The 27,560-nt window shown below is 31.0% G+C and overlaps 2 protein-coding genes and 2 non-coding genes across 4 annotated transcripts in view; 1 reads left to right on the top strand and 3 right to left on the bottom strand.

The window, feature by feature from the left end:
- LOC115881250 (voltage-dependent calcium channel subunit alpha-2/delta-3-like) overlaps positions 1-16,529 on the bottom strand; it is a 78,611-nt gene extending 62,082 nt beyond the window's left edge. Inside the window, exons 1-4 of the mRNA XM_030898667.1 lie at positions 16,340-16,529; positions 9,476-9,557; positions 8,014-8,127; positions 7,543-7,704 (exon numbers count right to left, since the gene is read on the bottom strand). Of these exons, the coding sequence (XP_030754527.1) occupies positions 7,543-7,704; positions 8,014-8,127; positions 9,476-9,557; positions 16,340-16,467 (486 nt within the window). The 5' untranslated portion in view covers positions 16,468-16,529. The remainder of the gene's footprint in view (positions 1-7,542; positions 7,705-8,013; positions 8,128-9,475; positions 9,558-16,339) is intronic.
- LOC115881264 lies at positions 3,582-3,744 on the bottom strand. The gene has a single exon (XR_004050011.1). It is a non-coding gene; the product is annotated as a U1 spliceosomal RNA (small nuclear RNA).
- Positions 4,543-4,705, bottom strand: LOC115881263. Its single transcript, XR_004050010.1, has one exon. It is a non-coding gene; the product is annotated as a U1 spliceosomal RNA (small nuclear RNA).
- A 1,370-nt stretch (positions 16,530-17,899) lies between the features above and the next one.
- LOC115881237 (probable phosphorylase b kinase regulatory subunit alpha) overlaps positions 17,900-27,560 on the top strand; it is a 67,489-nt gene continuing 57,828 nt past the window's right edge. Inside the window, exons 1-8 of the mRNA XM_030898654.1 lie at positions 17,900-18,340; positions 18,394-18,553; positions 18,673-18,939; positions 19,935-20,123; positions 24,918-25,070; positions 25,146-25,319; positions 25,376-25,546; positions 25,771-25,923. Coding sequence (XP_030754514.1) covers positions 18,039-18,340; positions 18,394-18,553; positions 18,673-18,939; positions 19,935-20,123; positions 24,918-25,070; positions 25,146-25,319; positions 25,376-25,546; positions 25,771-25,923 — 1,569 coding nt within the window. The 5' untranslated portion in view covers positions 17,900-18,038. The remainder of the gene's footprint in view (positions 18,341-18,393; positions 18,554-18,672; positions 18,940-19,934; positions 20,124-24,917; positions 25,071-25,145; positions 25,320-25,375; positions 25,547-25,770; positions 25,924-27,560) is intronic.

Genomic DNA, 27,560 nt, shown 5'->3' with positions numbered 1-27,560 from the left:
TACTGACGAGGGCTGGATAAAAATGTATATATTAATGTTCTTATTACATCAATTTTATGACTTTCTTACATTTTATTGTATTGAAATTCTTTGCACATGCACTTTTTATTATTTATAAACAATATGAACTTTCCTTTGCAAACAAGAGAAAAAAAACTAAATATTTTTTTAAACTAAGAACCGTTTACTAAACAATCACCATTTTATTTTATTTATGATTTTGTAAAATTCTCGCTAGACTTTCGATGACTGTTTATTATAATATCAAATAATTTTGTTTAGATATACACATACCGTATGATCGAATAAAAACGGCATCTATTTAGCTTGGAAATGACGATCGATGGCATTACCTATAAAAATTTATATATAAAATGACAGCGATCTTCATTTCATAGCCATCGCTGACGCCGTTTTTATTCGATCATACGGTATAATATACATCTTATATTTTCAGTTCTGATTTACTGTGTTTGAAACATCCCTAAAATGAAAGTTAAGGTAAATAAATGTTGAATTTTCTTACTTCTTATTCCCTCATTAATGAACAATTGTGAACTAATAAAAATTATAAGGCACATTTTAAATTTTATTCACTGTTTTTTATTGTAGTTGTAAAATTCATATATATAATAATAAAGTTTTCATCAAAAATATGTGAACTCTACAAATATTGGTTTTTGGTAAAATATTATGTTATTAAGTTAAAATAACTATTTTATTTTGTTATTGCTAATAGAGGGAATCTCATTGGCCGGAGACGAACAAGGTTTGGAACAAGATATTGAAACTGCATTTACTAATACACCTAAAAGTTGATATTTTATTTAATAAAATAAAGTAAAAAACGCTTATTAATTTTTTAATCGTTATTCTTATGTGAAAAGCCGTCTTATAATAAAAAATTATGCCGGTTTTTATTTTATTTCGCTATCCTCCCTCAACTTATTTTTTTTACAATGCGACAAATATGTAAGAGGTAAGTTTTATTATTATTTTATTTTAATTTATTAACCAATTGGGCACGCCACTGGAAATTGACCTCAAACGTCTAATCTTTGTGCACAACTACATTGTTGCCATCGAGCAGATACACCTATTTCCTTGTCTATCCATTCTCTCTTGCACTCGTTGATTTTCGCAAACCAATGTGTGATGAAGCTTTAGAGCGTTTTATGAATGGATCATTGTATCTCCCGAGTTTAAATATCTTTGAGTATTATACCGTATGATCGAGAAAAAAAGGTGTCAGCGTTGGCTATGAAATGAAGATCGGTGTCATTTTATATGTAAATTTATATGGGAAATGTCATCGATCGTCGTTTCCCAGCCAACTGGACGCCGTTTTTTTTTCGATCATACGTACATTTGACTACATCATTTGACTGAAATAATAAATTTTTATTTTTTTAAATTAATCATAAATTTTTCTGCGAAAAAATTATGATTAAACAGTTTCTGTTGACACAAAACAAACGTTCTTTTGGCACAAAAACATTTCAAATTTATGATTTCAGTCTAATAACTATTTAGTCTAGACTAGTTAGTAACTATTAGTAATAACATGTTTAATTTATGTCAATGATAGCAGGTATTGATAATTTTGATTCCAAATATCTCGAAAACCGTTACTCGTAGCGGTTTTTACCAAGAGTCTTTTTTATGTAAAAAAAGATGCAAATATATATTTTTTTACTCAGAAATTTTATACACGTATGGACGAAAAGTTATTACGCTTCAAACTAGTAGGAGTCATATTGACATGAAAATCAAATCCCTCATATCAAAAAACTCCCAGACACCAATTTTCATCCAAATATTGATGTTACTTCATAAATTATTTGGAAAAAATCGAAATAAAAATGAAACTTCAATACCCTGTATCTCCGAAACTATGCATTTTAGGACATACATTTATAGGAACTTTTTACTTATTTTAATCTGCAGAATACGTTGCCGAAGTTTCCGGAATAGAGTACGGACCTCCCTGTATTATATTTCAAATTTTTTAACGGTTCCGCAAATATTCGTCTTTTCATAATAAAAAAAATCATCCCGATCGACTAACGCATTTGAGCCACCCTCTTGAAGTTAAGATATAAAACTATAAGTTTTTGATATGAGATATATTTAGAAACGAAGTGAGGCTCACTGGCATTGAAAAATACTTTAAATTCACAGGACAATAATATAAGGACAACCAATAAATTGTTTTAGAACAATAGACGGTTATTTTCTTTTGTCTATATTTTAGAACTAATTATATGAGATCCAAACCAGCCCAAACCAGGGGGGTGACAGTGAAATAGAAAAATTGGAAACAGTCATTAGTGTCATTCCTGTCATTCTCCTCACGACAAGTATGGCCGCCTAGACAAGGACAGCATTGTTTTTGTCTAACTATTGTCTAACTTCACAGTTTAGAAATGACAGATTTCAGTTTCAGAGACAACTTCAGATTTGTTCTAGAACAAATTCGAAAATATTCGACGCCATTTTAATTCATTCCGTTTAGTTTCGTTTTGGAAGTTCACTTTAATATTTCGGCTGAAATTTATAAATATAATGGTAATAAAGTATATAAAATATATATTACATGAAGAATCCTGGAGAAAACGACGTTTCTGCAGTAGTAGGTATGTCCCATGTATATGAAAAATAGGTAGTAAATAAACACTGTTTTTACATTTTTTAGATGCAAGAAAATGGTATTATAATATCTTTGATCGGCGATTTTTCTGAAAATGGAAGCAATTTACAGCAAGGTAAGATCATTTTTAACTATAGCCAACATTAGTTATCTCCAGTATGTGCGATTTATTGTCAATAATGCAATAAATCGGACTGATAATCTGATTATGTTATCCGACTAAAAGTCTCTTTTTGCTTCTTTTTGATTTATAAGCCAGGCCTCTTTGGGAATAATGGACGCTTTTTAAACAGTATATTTATATTTTATACCTATTGATATTTTTACATTGTTAATTTTAGTATAAAAAAATTGTTTTTCTGTTTTCAGGTTTTTGTATAAGGCTCCCGTTTTCATGTTCCTGTGTCCGTTTTCTGTCCTTGAAGTCTGCGAATACGTGTGTTTATTTACAAAATACTGTAAGTCATGCTTATACCTTAACTAATTTACGTTAAAAGTACATATAATTAACTAATTGGTATTGAAACAATACAATCCTCTATATTTTTATATTTATTTAGTCACGTTGTTCCATATTTCAAATAAATATATGTGAATAAATAATTTTTTGGTTTTATTTATGAAAAGTAAAAATACAAAATACATTTGAACTGAAAGAGGACCCGCCATTGAATAACCGGAAACGGAAATGAAAATTAAGCCATCATGTCCTTATTATGTCAACCTGTCAATTGGAAAATTAGTTCTCCAGACGACAACGAAGGCTTTCGGTGGCGTATCGTGTTTCCACGATTTAACACAGAGTTGACACTTCTTTCTAGTTAATTATTTTATGGCCCAAACTAACAAAACTTCATTGTGCGCCTTATCATTTTGTCATTTTGTCTAATAGTCTAATTTGACTAGATTTTATATTTGAATTAATATAACACCGGGACAGCGCGTACGCAGTCCCGACTACCAAAAATTACGCGTCCGAGTTATCCACATTAGGGATAATCGCAAGGGTCAGCTCAGCCGTAGTGCAATGGGAGAGCCTCGCCCCGGAGGAACCGCCTTATTGATCACGGTTGACCTCTACGCCAGGTAAGTATGCCCTCCGACCCTACAAATTGAAATATCAATTCGGGGTTTACAATATATTCAGAAAGTTGTAGCTTTTAGGGCCATCTTACGGGTAGGATATGAAAGGAAATAAGGGTGTATTAAGGGCTTTATCGATCACGTAGTAGGGCCAAATGATTCTGAATAGAATAAGAATTATAAGAGACATATCGTCCAGCAAATCGTGGTTCTTTTGATCCCTTGTAACTTCGTTGTGGATAAAGCAAGAATCTTAATTTTTAGTGATCAAGAAGATTAACTGTTGAAGTTACACGAATGAATTTTGATTGCTGTGATTTCAATTTATTGTTTAGCGATTTCCAGTTTCCTGTTTTTTTTTTAATTTTGACTGCTTTTCATGTTACGTTAAATTTTCAGTTATCAATTCAAATTTAGAGCATTTTAAAAAAAATTGTTTTAAAAAACGCATAAAAGTTGTATTTTTTGTAAAACCCTATACCGGGTGCGTCTCAAAAGTGGCTCACCTCTATAACTTTTTTATTTTTTCAGATAAAAAAACGAGATTTGGTATGTTAATATATGACATAAATTAGGATTGATTGACGTATTCAGTTGTTTTAGGTCACTTCCTGTTTCACCGGAAATGACTACATCTTTTGATTTTTAAATGGCACCCTCCAGTATAAGGTTTTAGAACAATAGGTAGTTATTTTCTATTGTCTATGGTTTAGAACTTACTATTGTGGCACCCAAAGTAACAAAACTTTATTGTGCGCGTTATCATTTTGTATAATTTGACTAGATTTTATATTTAAATTAATTTAACACCGGGACAGCGCGTACGCAGTCCCGACTACCAAAAATTACGCGTCCGAGTTATCCACATTAGGGATAATCGCAAGGGTCAGCTCAGCCGTAGTGCAATGGGAGAGCCTCGCCCCGGAGGAACCGCCTTCTTGATCACGGTTGACCTCTACGCCAGGTAAGTATGCCCTTCGACCCTTCAAATTGAAATATCAACTCGGGGTTTATAATCTATTCAGAAAGTTGTAGCTTTTAGGGGCATCTTACGGGGAGATATGAAACGAAATAAGGGTGTATTAAGGGCTTTATCGATCACGTAGAAGGGCCAAATGATTCTGAATAGAATAAGAATTTTTATAATAGACATATCGTCCAAGCAAATCGCGGTTCTTTTGACCCCTTGTAACTTCGTTGTGGATAAAGCAAGAATTTTAATTTTTAGTGATCAAGAGAATTAACTGTTGAAGTGAGAACACGAATGAGTGAATGTTTAGTGATTTCCTGTCTTTTTTAATTTTTACTGCTTTTAATGTCTTGATCTTTAAATTAAACGTTACATTTTCAGTTATCAATTCAAATTTAGAGCATTTAAAAAAAAAACAAACCAAACCAAACACATCAAAGTTGTGTTTTTTGTAACAGAACACCCTATACCGGGTGCGTTTCAAAAGTGACTCACCCCTGTAACTTTTTTTATGTTTTCAGATAAAAAACGCGATTTGGATGTTAGTATATGTATTCGATATGCGATAGAAAATGACACTCTGAATAGATTGACATATTATATGTCAAATTTTGACATTCTCAGTAACTGACAGACTAGTAATGTATAGACAGTAACGTCGTTATGAAGCGCATGTAACGATTTCAAATAAACCATATGCGAAAATGTCGAAAGTTGTGATACGTCTATTCTATCCAGATTATAATTTTCTATTGAATATAGTAAAAAATACCGAGGATGCCATTAAAAAATCAAAAGTTGTAGTCATTTCCGGTGAAAGAGGAAGTGACCGAAAACAATTGAATACCGTTAATCAATCCTAATTTATGTCATAATAATATATCAAGAAACTATGTTACGCTCGTTGAATTTTACACTTTATGTCAGTGTAACAATATATTTTCGTACTTTTGTGCCTAGGCGTAAAGCGTAAAAGTGCTTCACTTTTATGTCTAGGCGTTAAAATGACTTTTTTTTATGTTGTCAATCACGTCGCAAAAATTAATACTTTTGTGACGTTTGAAAAAACAATTAAAAGAAAAAAATACCAGTCAATAATAAATTATTATCAATATTTTATATTTACACATATGAATTTAGTACGGCTCTGTTTGTACTCGTGCCAGTATATTTTTATTTAAAAAATATTGTAATTATAAGTTTGATTGACTTCGATATATCATGCTAACTTCTATATTGGGAAAGTACTCTAATACGAGCTATATACAGGGTGACTCTTAAATAAGTGCAAATATTTTCAGGGGTGGTATATTTCGACCCCAGGAACACGTCTATGAGATTTTTTTCGCAAAAAAAGATGCCGAAAATCGGGCGTTTTCTTTTAAATTTTCCTGTATATTTTTCGAAAACTTTTTAGAACTATACCTGTTCACCCTTTGAATAAGAAGACTAAGGAAGGAGCATAATGCTATCCATGTATTCATGCATGGTGGGCGGAAAAGCCACCATAAAAGCTCTCTAGCGTGGGGATCCTTGACAGTTCTGTTTGACGATTCATTTGACACATTTGAATTTGATTTGAAATTTTGTGGATTTGTCAGTCTTTACGGAGCTTATTTTATGTTATTTATTATTTATTCTACTACTGATAGTTGTATAAAGGTAGTAAATCTAGATGGAAATAGTGGCAGAACTTAAATTAACAGTGACACTATCGCGATTTATCGAAAAAGACTCTAAAATAGTTGGTTGTGTAGCGTGCGGTAGATCTCGGCAAAAATTGAGTGAAATAATGAAACACCTTTTCGCTAGTAAGTGACTATATAATATACATACGTGTAGTAAACCGATCATTTATGAAATTTACTTAAATTAACTAAATTATATATTTTTCTTGCATTTTAGCTTTTATTTATTACTTGTCAAAGATTAGATGTCAAAGAATTTAGATATATTAATTTGATTACCCAGTAGCGTATCGGATGTTTGTGTTAATAAATACTTATTATAACTTATCTATTTTTATTAAAATTATATATTTTTATAACAATTTTAATAACTACCAACATTACCACAACGTAAAATAAAACAACAAATTATTGAGTCTACCCCACGTCTACCCTACATCATAGTTTTACATTTTTTAAATAAAATTAGAACGACACTGATAAACCGGAATTTAAGTCGGCCATATTTGAGGCCCATCGCGGTGTACCTAAGATTTTTGATATGCTCCTTCCTTAGTCTTCTTATTCAAAGTGTTCACTGCAAATTTTTCCAGGGTATAATTTCTTAATCTCTGATATTATCATAGTTACGGCTTTACTCCATGGTTACGTCACTAAAAGGGATGCAAATATAGAAAAAATCCGGTGGCTCTCAAAATTTTTTCAAAAAAATATATATTTTTTAATTTTCAAACTTAAATAACTCGGTTATTTTGGACTTATCTGAAAAATGGTAAAGAGAAAATATGTTTCTTTTATCGAGATCTACCAGCCCTGAAAATATTTGCTCAAAGACTCACCCTGTATATATTATAGATTTCTGCATAAAATAAAATAGTAATTTTTTAATTCAAATAAGTGTAAGTTTACCCTTTAAAAGCAATATCCCAATACGAAATAGAGTATAGTCACAAACTAAATTAGGTTAGTCTGTGGCATAGTACCGTATGATCGAGAAAAAACGGAATCAGCGTTGGCTATGAAATGAAGATCGCTGTCATTTTATATGTAAATTTATATGGGAAATGTCATCGATCGTCATTTCCCAGCCAACTGGACGCCGTTTTTTTTTTCGATCATACGGTATATGTAATGAATCTTATATACTTTACCAAAAACACGTCTTCAATAATTTCCTGGATTCTTGTATAATTCTTTTCTGTTGATTTAATCTCGTCTGTGTCATAAAATAAATATTTATTAAGTACCTTCTTTAGATATTTCCCGTCATCTATTCTATGGTATGACAGGAATTCTGCATAGTCAGCAATTTTCTAAAAGAAAACTAGCATATTACTGACTGGACTAACATAGTTATTAAAGAAAAATACAAAAAACCGAGCAAAAAACAGGGTTGTTCGATATAGGATCGACAAGAACACTAAAGAATTATTATAAAATCTGTCCAAAAAACAGGGTGTCCAAAAAACATTTCAACAGACGAGTCCCATCACGAGAAAAGGTATATGAACAAAAACAAATTTGGGGGAATATGCGTTTTTCCCGTTACGTTCTATTGAATCAGCGCAATATGCATTATCATGTTGGATAGTTTCTCTTTGAAGAGAAAAAAAGTTTCTTACCTTCACCGCATCGTTTTTATTTGTCATAAATGATCGGATTTTACTTGCTACCACTGTTTCTGCCAACCAGTCACCATTAATTGTATATAAATGATTTTCTAGGCCTTGGAAACTCTACAAAAAAAAATGCTATTAAACCTTTGACGCTATTACAGCTAAATATCACTAGTTTACCACAATACATCAAAAACCTGTAGCTCTTCAGTAGGTGGTTAAAACTAAATCATTATTATCATTAATTGAACATTTTGGCGACCAAACCAGACAAACTCAATATTTTTGCAAAATGCAGATTAACCCGCTAACACTTACACGGTCCGGAAACAGTGCATCGGGCATCTGTACCTTATAATATTAAAATTGGGAATTTTGTTTAAGTGCAAACCTAAAGTAGGTATGTATGAAAATGTATTCTCTCAAAAAAATGTGAGAGGATCGGAATGATTTTTTTTAATGGAACACCCTGTATATTCTTGCATTTTCGGCTTCCTTTCAGATCACTTTACATAATCCTAATATATGAGTAAATATATTTCCATAATTTCAGAGTTATTTATAAATAAATAAAAAATATATAATAAATAAAACTTAAAAAAATATTACAAATACAAGAACTGTCCTGAAATCAAAACTATATTAGGTATTTACTTTAGATGGTCTATACTGACTGTGTTATAAATATCGTAATCTTATATCATACAGGGTGTTCAAAATTCTACGCCAAACTCTCTAAAATATAAAATATTTTTTCTTCGATTTTTTTTTTAAATAGAATACCCTGTATTTTTTTAATAGATCGAGAATTAAAAAATGAACATTTTCTGTATTTAGAGTATTTTAAAATTTTTAACGGTGTCGCAGGTATTCGCAGTTTTATATTTCAAATGGGATTTTCCACAGTAAATGTTTATCAAAGCCAAACAATGATTTTTCTCTCGTATTTTACCGTTGAAAAAACCTATGAAATAAAAGTGCGAGTATCTCTTAGAAAGACCATAACTAGGTAAATTAAAAAGATAATATACCGGGATCCCATTTAAAAAAACATAAGTTTTGGTAATACTTCAAGAGTGACAGCTCCCAGTGAAAAACTAGTTACGCCACTGCATTCTACGTCAAAATATCACAGTTTTTTTGCAACACCTAATTTGGGCTTATCCTATTCCACTTCGAGTTAAGAAATAGTAAACTTATTATAACGAAGTGTGTTGTCTAATTATATTAATAGTCAATTAATGGTAGAGTAGAACGACAGAAAGATGATTTGATCAGTGATTTGGTGTATTGTGGTAAACTTGTAGATACTAGATAAAGAAATGCTAATAATATACCAATTTTCTGAAAGAATATAACCAGATCTAGGATATATAATATAGACAGATAAAAATTCTTCGAAATCTACATTTGAATTTGCTTAACTGTCAGTTTGAATATATTTTTTGATCATACTGTATTTATTTACCTTTCTAACTTTGTCTTCTCTTGTCATGGTAAGGCTCAAATTTATCAGTGTTTCGCCGATTTCTTTTGACCATTTTTCAACGCTGTAATGAATAGCGATATGTTACGTTTTAACTTACAATATGATGTAAATATCGTGTACAGGGTGGACCATTTTGGTTGTTTCTATAGGGTATCTAGGAAACCGTGGTGAAATATTCAAATTTTGATACTGCAGTCTCGGGTTCTTTTTTTGAAAAAATTACAATGGTGCAAACGGATCGTGGCTATCTTGATCGGTTTCGAAGCTACAGGGGGATCCTCAAATTTTGTATTTTTTGAAGATGTTCGATAGTTTGTTTATTTCAGCAACCACGGAAAAATGAATTATACATTTTAAAGGCACTTTTCTGTGTAGAATGCAGTGGCGTAGTCAGACTTTTTTCGAAAAATATATTTTTTGAGATATTAACTAAATTTATGTTTTTTTAAATAGTATTTTCCCTGTATATTTTTAAATTTTCTTATTGAACTTGGCATGGGCTTCTCGAAAATGTATAACACTCTATATTTATTTTCACTATTAATCTCAACATTTTAAATTTTTTTTTTAAATATCCACTTAGTAGATAGTAGGCCGCGCCGAGTAACAAAGTAAACGGTTGTCATGGTGATCGGAACATGCCTTTGATGGATGCGGGACATTTCATTTCAACTGATTGAAGTGTGTGTATTTTAAATAATAAAAAAATGAGTAAATCTGAAAATTTTGAGAAATATAATATGTTTTGTATAGAAATGTTATATTGAGTCTAACAAACATAAGCAAATGGCAGCTGATTTATATTTTAAGCGGTATCCAGAGCGCAAGCAATGAAACCCAGCCATTTTTAAAAGGTTAGAAGATAGTTTAATCAATTTTGGATCTTTTCAAAAACCGCGTGAAGAAAAACCAAGATGAAGAAAATCAATATAATAATGTCCTCGGAGCCGAATACATGAATTAGCAATTAAATAAAATTGAACAATACGAAGCAAATAAAAAATAAGTGTGACAGAAACAAAAAAACATATTTTAATATAAACTCAAGAGGTTACTTCAATCGGGCTTCTCAGTTAATATAAAAAAAATAAAAACACAAAGACTACATTAAATGTTCAGACTGCTGCCCATTATTATCTAGACAGAGTTGATACCTACTTGATGTTGTTGGATCTAGTGTTACGGCTTACGGCTCCGAGGACATTAATATATTGATTTTATTCATCTTCTTTCTGATAATTTTTCAGACGCGGTTTTTAAAAGATCCAAAATTGATTAAACTATTTTCTAACCTTTTAAAAATGGCTGGGTTTGGTTGCTCGCGCTCTGAATACCGCTCAAAATATAAATCAGCTGCCATTTGCTTATGTTTGTTAGACTCAATATAACATTTCTATACCAAACATATTATATTTCTGAAAATTTTCAAATTTACTCATTTTTTTTTATTATTTAAAATACACACACTTCAATCTGTTGAAATGAAATGGCATCCATCAAAGTTATCCATTTGTTACTCGGCGCGGCCTACTATCTACTAAGTGGATATTTTAAGAAACATTTGAAATGTTGAGGTTAATAGTGAAAATAAATATAGAGTGTTATATATTTTCGAGAAGCCCATGCCAAGCTCAATAAGAAAATTTAAAAATATATAGAGGGTTCTATTTTAAAAATCATAAGTATAGTTAATATCTCAAAAAATATTTTTTTCGAAAAAAGTCTGACTACGCCACTGCATTCTACACAGAAAAGTGCCTTTAGAATGTATAATTCATTTTTCCGTGGTTGCTGAAATAAACAAACTATCGAACATCTTCAAAAAATACAAAATTTGAGAATCCCCCTGTAGCTTCGAAACCGATCAAGATAGCCACGATCCGTTTGCGCCATTGTAATTTTTTCAAAAAAAGAACCCGAGACTGTAGTATCAAAATTTGAATATTTTTCACGGTTTCCTAGATATCCTATAGAAACAATCAAAATGGTCCACCTTGTACAGTGTGTCAAAGGGTATGCAACAAATGGGAAAAATATTATTTACCGTATAATCGAAAAAAAAACGGCGTTCAGTTGGCTGGGAAATGACGATTAATGACATTTCCCATATAAATTTACATAGAAAATGACAGCGATCTTCATTTCATAGCCATCGCTGAAGCCGTTTTTTTTTCGATCATACGGTATTAAATGCCTAATGATTGAACAATACATTTTACTCGGGATTGGTATAACTAACCTAGATTTATCCAAATTCTTGAACAAATCCAAAATTAGGAAAAAATATCACAAAATAGTGATGATTTTGGTAATGAGAGTGTGGCAAGAAAACCTGCAGCAATAGGATCTAAATTTTGCGGATAACGGTTCTACAAATATGTAAGTCTGCGAAAAAACAGTGTAATACGTAATACACAATACGGTGATGTTTGATTGCAAGAAAAGTAGAATGATATGCGAATGATGGTGTCATAGCAGTAACATTTGTGTTAACAAGTAGTTTATTAAGTATTTTATTTATATATTTTGTATTTACATATTTTATAATTATAATTTATGGAAAATGATTCAATTTGTTTTCGTTCAAACAAAAAATAAAATTTTCTGACATAAAATATTGTTTTTTCGTAATAAAATATGTCGTATATTTTTATTAAAGCTCAAATTATTCAATATGTTATACGCATAGCTAGCTGACTAAACTTTGTTAATTTTTTAGAAATAGTAAAACTTATAATACGGCCCAGAGAAGCTATACAAAAGCTCATGAAAGAAACTGCGTAACCATCTTCTGATGAGTGTCAAATACTCGTCAGCGAGTAATGCGGCAGTAAGTATGTGTAAGTAAATACAATTTTTGCATAAAATCATCTGGGAAGATAATATTTGATCTTTTCAAAATTTATATGGGATTTCCTATGTTCCGCGTTGCGATGCACTACACGGTATACAAAAAGTTATACCGTCTGATCGAAAAAAAGGCGTACAGTTCGCTGGGAAATGACGATCGATTACATTTCCCATATAAATTCACATAAATGACAGCGATCTTTATTTCATAGCCATCGCTGACGCTGTTTTTTTTTCGGTCATACAGTATTATATATATGACAAAATATCGAGAATGTTGAAACGTATCTATGTGCTATGTATTTTGAAAAAGATACTTGACTAACGGCATACACGAGTTGTGGATTTTTGTAAAAACTAAAAGTTGAATCTTTGAAATAATTCAAGTTTAAATTATACCGTAAAATGTATACAGGGTGGCGCACCTCATTCGTCTCGGTTGATTATAACGAAAACGGAAAGATGTAGAAACAAACTATTTTATGGGTTAGGTTAGGTTACAATTTAAAATTATTTTGAAATATACAGGGTGTCTCAGAACTAAGATCCATACCAAAGTTATATTTTTTCTTATGGAACACACCCGGTATTTTATTTCATTTTTGGATTCTTGGGGCATTTATTATAAAGGTTAAATATGTTTAATATCTTTGGTTTTTGAGATATTTAAATATGCATGCTACAAGATACAATAATTGATTATTAACACCTTATGCATCACTTTTCAGAATTAATTCTTGTTCAGTTTAAAAGTAAAGATATAAACTTTACTAAAAAATTGGCGCCGAGAGGCCGTATAGCCGCCCATACTAAAATATGTTAATATCTCGAAAACTCCGACTTTGACTAATTTTGATGTTATTACAAATTTTGTTGCAAATATTATTCCTAATCTTAATTTAAAAACCGCGTTTCGCTAGCTAGTGTAACCCCCTCTAACCCCTTTTTAATCCCCTCCCATACCCCCTTACCAACCCCCCACCACCATCAAAAACTAATGGCCAGATTCTCGGGTGCCACAGTATTTTTGTGCCAAATTTGGTTAAAATCGGTTCAGCGGTTTTTGAGTTATCGTGTTACAGACGGCAGACGGCAGATGGACAGACAGACACCATGAAAATATTTTGTATTTAGGTCATTTATGCTATTATTTAAGCTGAGTGTGATATTCTCCTTCACTAGTTGATAAATTAATTAGAAAACGTAGGTATAGGTTAATGATTTCTGAAAATTCGACTTTTCAAGTGGAGAAAGATACGTCTAAATATTTTTCGATACCGTTTGATAGAGAGTTATCCCGTGGTCTAAAAGGAATTTTTAAGAATGTCAATTATAAACTTGTGTATAGTGCTAATAATAAATTACAACAATTATTAGGTAATCCAAAGGATAAAACACCTCCACTGGAAAGGTCGGGTATTTATGAAATTTCTTGTAAAGATTGTAATCAGAAATATGTTGGGCAAACTAGAAAATCAATATTAACTAGATTTAAAGAACATTTAGCTCAGATAAGATATGGTAAACCGGATAAATCTTGCGTTGCCGAACATATTGTTCATAAAGAACATTGTATAGATCTTAATAATTTAAAATTAATTAAACAAGTCTCAAATTACAGGCAATTAGATGCATATGAAAGCATCAGAATTAATAAATGTAAAGATAGTATGAACAGAGACAACGGTCCAATTCCTTCAAGTTCTTTGTTCCTACTACTCTAGTGGCGGGAAATCTAACTGTTACGCTCAGTGGGCTCTGACTCGGTTGGCTAGATTTTGCCACGCCCACTCGGTGCCCACTGAGCGAGTATATAAACGCTCAACTTGTAGATTGTACTTTAGTTTATAATCATCTGCTGATGATGCTAGCATGGTTAGCGAAACGCGCGTCCAGTGTAAAAGTAAAAGTGTTTTGGTGTATTGTGGTGATTTAGTGTTTTTATTTTGCTCAAATAACTCATTTTGAGTGAAATTAAAAAAAAAACGTTTTTTTGCCGATCTTAATAGCCTACCATACATATTAGTATGGTCGGCTAAAAATGTTATTGCTTCCTTAAATTTATACAGGGGTACCAAAAATTGGTGATCTATTTTAAAGATTTATTTTACATAAAAACTTATTTCCTTATGCCGTTATTTCAAATGCAACACCCTGTATTTTTTAAAAAAAATCGAAGCAGATTCAAATGCTTTTTTAAACTAGATTAGGGTTTCCTATACCTATCTATATCAGATTTCGAATAAAAAGCGATTTTTAAATAAAATGGCAATCAAGATGGCTGGTATCGCTCTGGCAATTTTCTAGTCACAGTTATATAGTAACTATTTTCAAAATCGACATTAGTTTATGGATATTAATATTTAAACAGTTTACTAAAATTTACCCACAATAGTTTAATAAGTAAGTATTCTTTTTATGAAGAAAAATAAAGTCGTATCTGCTGGTGGAACGAATGAATATGTTACTAGTGATTTTATTTTGTGAGGAAAATTATTTCTTGGCCTCAAGAACTTATGCTCAAAGTTATAAATAGGAATCTTTCTGATAAGCGTTCCTTTGAAAAACTAGGTACTTGTCCTATTTCGCAGAGTTGGTAGTGTAGTTTAAAAAAAACTCTATTAGCGTTGATAGTTCTTTCAATCAACGCTATTAGGCAGAAAGCAACCTGTCGTTGGAAGTGAAGAAATTGAATTTGCCGTAATTGGTTCTTTTATAGAAAATCCATATATCTACAAGTCATCGTAAAATAAAACAAAGAACTACTTCCTCGTTTTTCTTGACAGAATAATAAATACATTAATAAATATTATTTATTAAACTGTTGTAGGTAAATTAAATAAAAGTAAACTGGTATAAATTTAAATAAAGTCTATAAACTAATTTCGATTTTGAAAATAGCTACTAATTGTCACTAGAAACTTGCCCTGACGACACTAGCCCCTCTCCATTTTATAGAAAAATCGATCTTTATTCAAAATCTGAGCTAAATAGGTATAGGAAACCCTAATATAGTTTGAAAGAGCATTTAAATCTATTTGAGTTTATAATCATCTGCTGATGATGCTAACATGGTTAGCGAAACGCGCGTCCAGTGTAAAAGTAAAAGTGTTTTGGTGTATTGTGGTGATTTAGTGTAATTTTATTTTGCTGTGTAACACCAAAGGTTCCAACCCTCAACTATAATTTGAATCTGCTTCGATTTATCAAAAAAATGTGGTACTTGAAATAACGAAGTTTTTATGTCAAATAAATATTTAAAAAAGACCAGCAATTTTTGGTACTCCTGTATAAATTTAAGGAAGCAATAACATTTTTTAGTAAAGTTTATTTCTTTACCTTTAAACCCAGCACAAGAATTAATTCTGAAAACTAATGTACAGGGTGTTAATAATCAATTCTTTTGTAGCATGCATATTTAAATATCTCAAAAATCAAAGATTTTAAACATCCAAAAATGAAATAAAATAGCGGGTGTGTGTTCCATAAGAAAAAATATAACTTTGGTATGGATCTTAGTTCTGAAACACCACCCTGTATATTTTAAAATAATTTTAAATTGTGCACATTGCCTCCCCACATACACCCATAAAATATTTTGTTTCTACATCTTTCCGTTTTCGTATAATCAACCGAGGCGAATGAGGTGCGCCACCCTGTATAATTGGCCCTAAGTGTAAAAATATACTATTTAGGTGGAAATGATGTAAAAATATGATAAAAAATATTCAGAAATTATGATTTACAAGTTTAAGATAAGAAATGGGCCACAATCGCTGAGAAAGACAATCCCAAAAATCAATAGTAAAGAGACGTCTTGGCGCCAAGATTTTAACAGCATCATCGGAATGCCCTTACGCACGATAAATTTTTTTAAAGACTATCCAAAATATTTGTTTTCCATCAATACCACCGTATATATTTAATTCTTATAAAACGACTGTTTTTTTTTACTGTTTTAGAATTATTATAATGAACAATTATTTTACTTACAGCTCCAGTGTTTCAGTTTGAATACTTCTAATAGTTTCTTGAATTCTTTTCGGGTCTATAGTGATTCTTTGACTACACACACTTAAAATGTATAAAACAATTAATGGAATAATGCACTTAACGAACATTTCGAACTATTTTTTTGACGGACATGCAACTGAAACGAACCAAAAAGTTGCAAAAACTACAAGAGATATATTTTCTATTGAAACTGATCTTAGGAGGGCGCGCATGACAAAGATAAAAACAGAAATGATGCTCCCTCAATTTACCAATTAATTAAGAATGAAGACATTTTCTTAACTAACCGTATTGAATGAAAATTAGTAAAAGGTAAAAAAGGTTTTTTTCTGTCGCTATATAGGGTGGCGTCTTGCAAAAGACGCGTAGGTTCAGAGGAAAATCGTAATTAGGTAGAGAATATTTTTTTTGAAATTATGTACCTACAGTTCATACCAAATAAACTTTAAGTCGCGTGATTAAGCTTGACCGGCACAGCGTTGTCCACTTTTATATATGTCTTTTAATAAAAATATTTTAGGATACAAAAATAAATTAATTATAAATACTATATAAACAGTTATTATTTACATCAACAAAACTCTAACCTTCTTAACAGCACTTAAGGGACATAAAGGGCCATTAATTACTATGGCTTTCCCGTTCAAAAACATTCTAATAAAGTTGTGATGGGATTTTTACGGCTATTAAGCTATCTTGTATACTTCGCAGTAAAAGAGGTTCTAAAATGAACAATGTTCGACTGCAAGGTCTGCTAGTACACATTTTTAAGATTAAATTTTCGTTTATACCTCTGTTTATTTAAACCAAAAACGCGTAATACAAAACTATAAAGTGTCAAAACGAATGATATTGTCAGGAAATCAATAAATAAATACTGCAACTTGACATTTTTTACAGCAGAGCTACCACCTGAATCTCCAGCGCGAAATTTAAATTCCAGTTAGTCAGCTCGGCGCTGAATATGTCCATGGTTGGCAACAATAAATTTAAAAATCGCGCCCTCGATTATGTAACTAAAAGTTTAATTGGTATCAAATATAGGATTATTTTTGCATTGCGGTTTTTTAATTTTTATATTATTTCAAACTCTACATGATGTCCCAATAAAGTTTATAATATAAATTCCACTTATTAGCCCGAATATTTATACTTTAGTTAGAAAAAAGCATAACAGAAAAAAAAGAAATGACTTTTATGTGGTTTTTGGCATCACTAAAGGATAAAGCTAAAAAATTTTCTTTGATAATATATTGGTGGTTTTTTTTGTCAAGACAAGCTCATTAGAAAATAAAACCGAAGACCGGAAATCAGTTTTACAGCCATATTTCCGGAAATGACAAAGATAAGTTTTATTATACTGAACGGGTTATTTGGTACACTCTGTACCTTGGTCATGGCTGTTAGTTTGAGAAATAATAATGTTCTAGAAAAAGTATTTTAAAAGTATTTGAGTACAAAATGTTGCATGTTTCAGTACATTAATTTACTAGGTAACAACCCTCATTACCTTAGGTTATGTGTCAACTGTCATTTGCAAAAAATAAATAAAAATAAATATATTTGACTTTTTGTCATTGTAATGTCATTGTAATATATTAAAATTGTTAATAAATTTCTGATAAATTAGGGCAAGGAGTAAAAATCGAACCTAGACTTAATAAATCCGAACTACAAGATGAGAAGCAGAAGTAATTCCGGTGTTAGGTTAGATTATTACCAAAGGATAGTTCACAAAATTATTATGTCTAAACAGAATCCAGTAACTGGCTTATTCCCATTAAACGACACTAATAATCATGCTTGGATACGAAATAACGTGTACTGTGTTATGTCTGTTTGGGGGCTTTCGATGGCTTATAAAAAAATGGCAGATCAAGATGAGGATCGAGCCAAGACCTATGAACTGGAACAGTCGTGTGTTAAGCTAATGAGGGGCTTGTTAATGGCTATGATGCAACAAAAGGAAAAAGTTGAAAGGTAAAGATTATTTCCATTATAGAAAAGTAGAAATTTTGTAAACTTATTTGTAGATTTAAACAAACTCAAAATCCATTAGATTCTTTACATGCAAAATATTGCTCGCAAACTGGCCAAATTGTTGTCGGAGACAATGAATGGGGTCATTTACAAATTGATGCTATTTCTCTTTATCTCTTAGTTCTAGCTGAGATGACAGCATCAGGACTTCAGGTATAGTAGTCTTATATATTCTCCTTGTCTTATGTATATCTGTATTGTATTTAAATTAATTATTTTAAATTATTTTATATCACATTCATATAATAGTATAATCCTTAACTTGATTTTAGATTGTTTTTAATTTGGATGAGGTGGCATTCATTCAAAATCTCGTATTTTACATTGAGTGTGCTTATTGCACTCCCGATTATGGTATATGGGAAAGAGGAGATAAATCAAACCATGGATTGCCTGAACTAAATGCTAGCTCCATTGGAATGGCCAAGGCTGCTTTAGAAGCTATGAATGAGTTAGATTTGTTTGGGGCCAGAGGAGGACCCTACAGTGTTATACATGTCTTGACAGATGAAGCACAAAAATGTCAAGCTGTCCTACAGGTATTAGATAAAGGATTGTATTATTTTGAGTTTTATTTACTTTTATATTTGACTTTATACATGGTAGTAATGTTTATAATAAAATCGAATCTACCTCACTGCATTGAAAGGTTATGAGTTCTATTATAATGAGAAATTTCACATAACTATAATCTGTCCATCAAGAGAATAGACTTGTACCTGATAATGACAGTTGTTGTCTATTAATTTAGTTTAAAAGTGAAACTCTCTTACTGAACAGACTTTTTACATATAAAATATATTTGAGATACAATACTATTGAAGAGCACTCTGGAAAAATGATAAAAATCCATTTTTTGCTAATTTGATTTTAAAGTTTGATTTTCATGCATCCGTTGTCCAACGATACGATGATACAATATTAATTTTATTGGTTGAATTTAAAGATTTCGGTTGGTTAGAAATGGTTAACCAATCGAAGCCTTTAAATACAGCCAATGAAATTAATATTGTATCAACGTATCGTCGGACAACTGATGCATGGAAATCAAGCTTAATGCATCATATTTTTCTTCTTAAAAAGCTACACCTTTTGGTACCTCAATAAATGGGAATATTGATAAAGGTCACATACATATAAACAGGCATTTAAAAATGGAAAAACCTGTAAAAGTCCATGCGTAATTTGAATTAAAAAGCTCTCTCCTGAACATTTATTGTTTTTGGTATCTCATCGTTTTTGGACTCTCATCGTTTTTCCTGTGTGCTCTTCAATTAATATCTGAAGTTTTAAAAAATAATTAATAAAAATGTATGCCATTTTACATGTAAAATTATATGGTGAATGTCATCAATTGGCAGTTCCAAGCCAACTCTGTTGGTTTTTTCAATTGTATGATATTTTTCACTCAAAGCATTTCTTCAAGATATTAGACCATCATTGATATAATACCATCTAATAGTAAACGGAATAATATTGTAATAAAAAAATAATGGAATTTAGAATATTGTTTTACATGTTATTTATATTACAGTCCATGCTTCCAAGAGAGTCAAGTTCAAAAGAAATAGATAGTGGATTGTTATCAGTTATAGGTTTTCCTGCATTTGCTGTGGATGATCCAGCTTTGAGAAATTTTACTAAAGATACAATTATTGGAAAGTTGATGGGTAAATATGGTTGTAAACGATTTTTAAGGGATGGGTATAAGACACCAAAAGAGGTAAGAAAAAGTTATTTTATTCATGTTTGTATTTTTCATTCTGATTACTCATTTTATGATTATATTAATTTGTAAAATTCAATTTGACCCAAAAAGTAAACAGAAATATAAGAAGATAAATGATATTAGTGCATACAATATCAAAATTCTAGTACATACAATACATGTATAATAAAAACTTAAAAAATAAAAGACTAAGTAATACAATATTCTAAAGAAAAAACACACAGAATAACATATAACAGATCATCAACCCATTTAATCATCCACCCATTGCAAGAAGAATAATTATTTAAAAAAGATATTAGTACATACAGTATGTAAAAAAAGTCTGGTACCATGTAATATACCGGATGCGTCTCAAAAGTGGCTCACCCCTATAACTTTTTTATTTTTTCAGTTAACAAAACGAGCTTGGTACAAATTTGGTATTAACAAGTATATGACATAAATTAGGATTGATTGACATATTCAATTGTTTTCGGTCACTTCCTGATTCACCGGAAATGACTAAAACTTTTAATTTTTAAATGGCACGATATTTCGATAGAAAATGATATTCTGAATAGAATGACATATCATGTATCAACTTTGACATTCTCGCATATGGTTTATTTGAAATTATAAGTTGCGGTTTGTAACGAAAATTTTACAACCAAGTGTGTGGTATCAAATTATTCGCTAAAAGATGCTTTTTTGAAATATGCGTTCCATTTGAAAAAATTGAGATATGATAAAAAATACGATTTGTGCGTTTTCTAACTGGCCAGGACAAGACACTAAAAACATTAGACGATCAAATCTATTTTTCCAAGGCCCCTTGATTAAGGATTAGTGTTTTTGATGTAACCATGGCACTCCAGATTGAATTTTAAAATAAGATTAATTTCCGGTGAAACAGGAAGTCACCAAAAACAATTGAATACGTCAATCAATCATGATTTATGTTGTATACTAACATACCAAATCTCGTTTTTTTTTATCTGTAAAAATAAAAAAGTTATAGGGGGTGAGCCACTTTTGAGACGCACCCGGTATATATAGGGTCGCTGATATGTATGGGAACGGTCGATTATTAGGTAAAATATAAGAGGTTATTTTGTGTTTATAAAAAAAGTTAAATATAAAAGCTATAGGGTTTTTTAAATATCTATTAGCGGATAATAAATTTAAGTATACAGCGTCGGTCATAAAGTCGTGGCACATCAAAGTTTCATTTTTTTAAAAGGAGCCCCCTGTTTATCATTGCATATTTGGGTTCTTTTTTCAATTCTAAGCAAAAATGAAAATACACACAATGTACCTTAAACCAACCGTTTTCGAGTTATTGACTTTCGAAAATATCACTTAAACAATTTGATTTAATTAATTTCGATGTGTTCGGTTTCATTTAACAATCCCGTTCTGCGGAAACTATGATACTTAATAATATTTGACATTAATTTTCATGTTAACATTTATAGATGTGTAAAATGAGATTATATCAAGTCTGGAAATTACAAAATTTTCGTTTAGCATTTCAACATCAAAACTTTATAATTCGGGAATAGTTGAATTTAGGTTCATAATCGTAATACACATAATGAACCTAAATTATAGTAAACGCCACGAATGTTTGGGAGTGATTCATCGCTTGATGAAGTTAGAATTGACACGCGCGCTATTATTTTTACATTAAAAATATAAATGTTTACCGCAGACGTAGGTTATTAAAAGCCCGGTCTAATCATCTGCCTGCGCTCCTCCTACTTATTCTAAAATGTTAGCGTAATTGACAAAGACGATACCACGACACATAAAACAATCGGCGCGCCAACTCTGCTCAGATTCCTTGGTTTAAAATTTCTATAAAATTTGACCTTGACGGAGCCATTATCGTTTCCTAGTCAGGGTCGGATTAAAACGTATTAAAAAATTTCTCAGAAAATACGACAGGGTCGTATTAAAAAATACTGTAATTGACTGAAACTGAATTTTATTTACACAATACTTTTGTCCAAACAAATGAATCCTTAACCGCGCCTACTTCTTGACAAGTAAAAATGAAAAAATCAATTAAATATTTCACTGTAGAGAATAGACAATTAAAATTAAAAAAACATGCAACTAACAAAAACATGCCAGGAGTTACAAACAAGAATTAAAGAAATACCAATAAAATATTTATTGAACAATATAAAGAGGCTACGTACAAATTATGCCCATCAATGGGCGTAGCAAATTTTATTAATATTCAAATTTCACAAATTAATAAATCCACAATTTTTTGAGAAACTTCTATTTTTTCAGCAGGAAACAAAGTAGGTACCGCATTATATTTTATACGGTTACAAAGTGAATTGGTAAACATTTTAAATTCAAAATGATCAGAACGCAATTTGTACCTTTTGTGGGCCTTATTTATATCTTCAAAATGTATTGTTAACTTATTTTAGATATACTCATTTTATTTACTTTTATAATTATATTTAAATATTAGTAGGTATAATGATTTTTAAATTTAATTTTTAATGTCTAGATACAACATTAAATTTTACTAAATATTTAACATTAAATCTTACTAATATTAAAGTTTGTTAAGATTTTTAATTAGATCTTCCTATTTAGCTGAATCTCCTAATATGTATACTACTGTTTTTTTTTCACAACTAAAATATGTTAAAATAATTAATCACATATATAGGAAACAGAAAGAATCTTTTATTGAACAACAAAAATAAAACTACTAAAACAAATTATATTACATTATAATAATAATAGCTCCCGTATATAGTGTTTGACGCCTTGGGAGTAGCAAGTTACAGCTTGCCATACTAGAGCCGTTCGGTATACAAAGGAAGGTAATGTGGCTAGCACTACGCTTCAATCGCCTATTATTTCTCGAAATTTCGCGTTACCTCAGGATTGTCAATCCCAAGTACTTATTTAAGGCTGAGTCGACCTAGGTACCCAAACTATTTTTATTTTACTAAAAATTGTCGGCTGATGAAATGCCGGGTGTGGGATTCGAACCCACTACCTTGAGATTGGTAGACGAGAGCCTGTACCTCTACGCCACCGGGCACCTTTTAGCAATTATAATACATAAGAAACCAAAATAAAACTAGAAAACCCAAATATATCACATAATAAACAAAAATAAAACAACAAAAACAAAATATATCACTCAAGAAAAAATCAAAATAAATTAAATCGCACGCTACTGACCCGAATCTGCCGTAACTGTGTGTTGTCGCTGAAAAAACTACGACACTGGTTACTTTCTGTTGATGGAAACGCAAATGGCGGCGTGCGCGAGGATATGCGCGTAGCGTTCCCGCCAAAGCGAGTCGGCCTGCCCTGTGATTTATATGCCGTGATGATACTATATCGCGTTTCTTTGATTGATTCGTTTTTGTGCGTCAGTCCATTGGTGTGTTTGCAGTGCGACCAATGGGGCATTCCACTTTATATTTATAACCAAATATATGTTTTGACAAGACTTTGATAGTTAAAACAACAAATTACAACAGATTATATATTGATTATTATATGACTTGAAACATCACGGCACTGGAATTAAGTTTTATGTGACCTTGAACAGATTAGTTTACACGGTAGCGACCAATAAATCACTCCCAAACATTCGTGGCGTTTACTATACTTATATTAGGAAGTATACAGGGTGGTCCGAATTGTATTCCGGAAACTTCGGCAGCATATTTTGCAGAGAAAAATATGTAAAAAATATGTTCTAAAATGCTTAGTTTTGGAGATACAGGGTGTAGAAGTTATAATTTTATTTCGATTTTTTCCAAATATTTTCTGAAGTAACGTAAATATTTGGATGAAAATTGGTGTCTGGGAGTTTTTTCACACGACAAATTTGATTTTCATGTCAATATGACTCCTACTTGTAGAGGGCGCCACCTACATATTTTTAACTATTTTGAAGAGTAATAACTTTTCGTCCGTACCTGTATAAAACAACTGAGTAAAAAAATATGCATTTACAACGTTTTTTACGTAAAAAAATGTCCCTTAGTAAAAATCGCTACGAGTAATGGTTCTCGAGATATTTGACCTAACCTAATCGAAATTATCAAAACCTGTCATCTTTGTCATAAATTAAGCATGTTGACTAAATAGTTATTAGGCTGAAATCATAAATTTGAAATGTTTTTGTGCTAAAAGTTCTTTATCATCATTTTTTTCTCAGAAAAATTTAAGATTAATTAAAAAAAAAGTTCCCAAATTTATCATTTCAGTCATATATCTGTCTACACATGTATTGACTATTTCCCTATTTCCATTCTAAATATCTTGAGAACGGTTGTTCGTAGCGACTTTTACCAAGAGACATTTTTTACGTAAAAAATCACGGAAATGTATATTTTTTCACTCAGTAGTTTTATACAGGCACGGACGAAAAGTTATTACTCCCCAAAACAGTTAAAACATTAAAACACATGTAGATGGCGCCCTCTACAAATAGGAGTCATATTGACATTAAAATCAAATTTCTCATGTCAAAAACTCCCAGACGCCAATTTTCATCCAAATATTGACGGTACTTCAGAAATTATTGGAAAAAATCGAAATAAAAATGAAACTTCTACACCCTGTATCTTCGAAACTAAGCATTTTAGGACACACATTTATACAAACTTTTTTACTTATTTTTAACTGCAGAATATGCTGGCGAAGTTTCCGGAATACAGTTCGGACCACCCTGTATATATGAATCATTTTTACTGCTTGCATTTTTATGAAAACCGTTATGATTTATGAGGTTTTTTTGTTATTTATTTATAGGATCCAAATAGGCTGTATTATGAACCCTGGGAGTTAAGGATGTTTGAAAATATAGAATGCGAATGGCCTATGTTTTTCTGTTATTTAATACTAGATGCCTTATTTATGGGTGATAGAGATGCTGCTTTAGAATATACAGAACAGTTAGAAGAGGTAATAAACAATATAAACATACAATTATTTGAATTATTAATAAAATTATTTTTGTTTATCATTATTGTTTTCTAGATTATGATACGAACCGATGATGGTATAAAACTAGTACCAGAATTATATGCAGTACCTGCAGAACTAGTTGCTGCAGAATATAAAGAACCTGGTTCTCAATATAGGATACCTTTAGGTCAAAGTCCATTCTTGTGGGCACAATCCCTTTATATTATTGGAAAACTAGTACAAGAGGTAAATTTAAAAAAAAAAACAGTTAATTGTTTTTTAATTTTTTAATTTTTTTTTAGAACTTCTTAGCTCCTGGTGAACTAGATCCACTTAATAGAAGGTTATGTTCTGAGAAAAAACCTGATGTAGTAGTACAAGTTGTAATATTAGCCGAAGATGTTGAGATACAAAACCAGTTAGTAGAACATGACATATTAGTACAAACGGTTGCAGATGTGGCTCCAATTGAGGTAAGTTTCTATATAATTACGTTTATTTTATTAGTTACATAATTTATTTTATTTTATTTTTATTTTTTAATAAAAATATTTAAATTTTAGTTTATATAATATTATTTTGTCAGTTTTTAAATCTTGACTCTTTGGATTTGTTTTTGATTTTTGGAAAAATGACTGTATATATTATTTATTACAGAAAAAGAGCGTAAAAATAACATGACACCAATTTATTTCAGGTACAACCAGCAAGGGTTTTGTCTCATTTATACACTTATTTAGGTAGAAATAAGAAATTAGGACTAACGGGAAGAAAATCTAGAGATGTTGGTATTTTAAGTACAAGTAAATTGTATTCTCTTGGAGACAAGATATTTGCTTTTACACCACAAGTAAGTATACATTGTAAATATTGAACGTCATTAAGCTTAGTCCAGGGTAATACAATTATTTATTAATTATACAGAATGCGTTTTAAATAATTGCAAGTATTTTTAGGGCTGGTAGATCTCGATAAAAGAAGCATATTTTCTCGTTACCGTTTTTCAAATAAGCCCAAAATAACCGAATTATTTTTCTAAGAAAATTTACAAATTTTTTTTTCTTAAAGAACCACTGGATCTCTTCTGGGTTGTTCTTACTTGTAAATTTAATCTACTACCTATGTTGGAAATTATGTTTTTAACTAAAAACAAAAAAAATGCCAAACATTTTTTCCAAAAATTTTTCATTTTTTTTTCGCAAAAAAAAATCATAATAGTGTTTATGGGGTTGAATTATACTACCTATCCCTAAAAAATTTTGTACTTATTTAAGACTCATCATGTATAAACAAATAATTGATTCTTATGTATATCTTTCAGTCATTTTATACCCGGTTTGCCTTTTCTGTATTTAACTTTAGGCTTGTGTCCACACTCACAAAGAGATCCAACATATTTCAAAAATGTTAGGTATCTTATTATGATTCTATTTTCTTAATCATTAATAAAATTAAAATATATTCATTTACCCTAAATTTTGACCGTTTTTAATAAACCTGCCCAAGTAGCATCTATCTGACTTCGAACTAAATCTGACCTGAAGCGACGTCAGACTTTGTGCAAATTTAGGTCGGGTGCTGGTGATACGACCGGTGACGTCGCTTTCCTATTAAAAGCGACGTTGTTGGATCCGAGTCGGTAAATCCAACGATCTGTCGACGTACAAAATAACAACGTACCATATTTATTAAATTTCCCAACGTCGTTCCCACGTTGGCTTGCACGACGTACATATACTTGAACTAGCCCGACGTCTACCCGTTGTCCGAATAGGATACGTCTCACTGATAATCCCTAAACTAACGTCCAATTATATTTTGTTGTATTTTATGTTCATATTTATAACCTAATTTACGTATCTCTATTTACGTCCGTAAATACAACCCATTAAGTAGTATTTGCGACCTAATGAACATCATGAATATAACCTAATAAAAAGTTTTTACAAAAGTAAACATACTTAATTTACGCCTAAAAAACACTAAAAAGGCATTTAGACATTCATCTACATTTTACAGAAAGAGGTCGAGGCTTTTGCAAAATAATAATAGTAGTAGTGATGTCTTGCCTCCACCCATAAATGCTTTTTATCCGGAAGAGATGCTGCATTACACTGGTGCATCTTAATTTCATTTTTTAGCTTAGGAAACCAGCAGACCCTATCCGCCTCCCACATGTGAGGTTAGGCTTAAAAAAGTGGCTGCCCATTTTTTTTAATGAGAAAACAAAAACTAAAATATAGTTGCACAAATCCACAAATCACTGATACGCAAAGTGAGGTTACGTGGCGTACGTTGGAATTATATACGTCATAATACGATTGCCGGTCGTCCGGTTTGATGACTTCGGTCGTGTGAGACGACTAATGTTGGAGACCCGGTCGGAATTGGTATATTGGTAGTTCATATTAAGTCGGACACAGAAATCCGCCATTCTTTACAAGTATCAGATAGTCAGCCATTTTAAAATCGTTTTTGTTTTAAAAT

The sequence above is a fragment of the Sitophilus oryzae genome, unplaced genomic scaffold, assembly GCF_002938485.1.
Source record: "Sitophilus oryzae breed Bouriz unplaced genomic scaffold, Soryzae_2.0 scaffold_170_pilon_pilon, whole genome shotgun sequence".
Taxonomy (NCBI): domain Eukaryota; kingdom Metazoa; phylum Arthropoda; class Insecta; order Coleoptera; family Curculionidae; genus Sitophilus; species Sitophilus oryzae.
The sequence above is the reverse complement of the archived record's forward strand: the minus strand, read 5'-3'. Positions and strand labels throughout refer to the sequence as shown.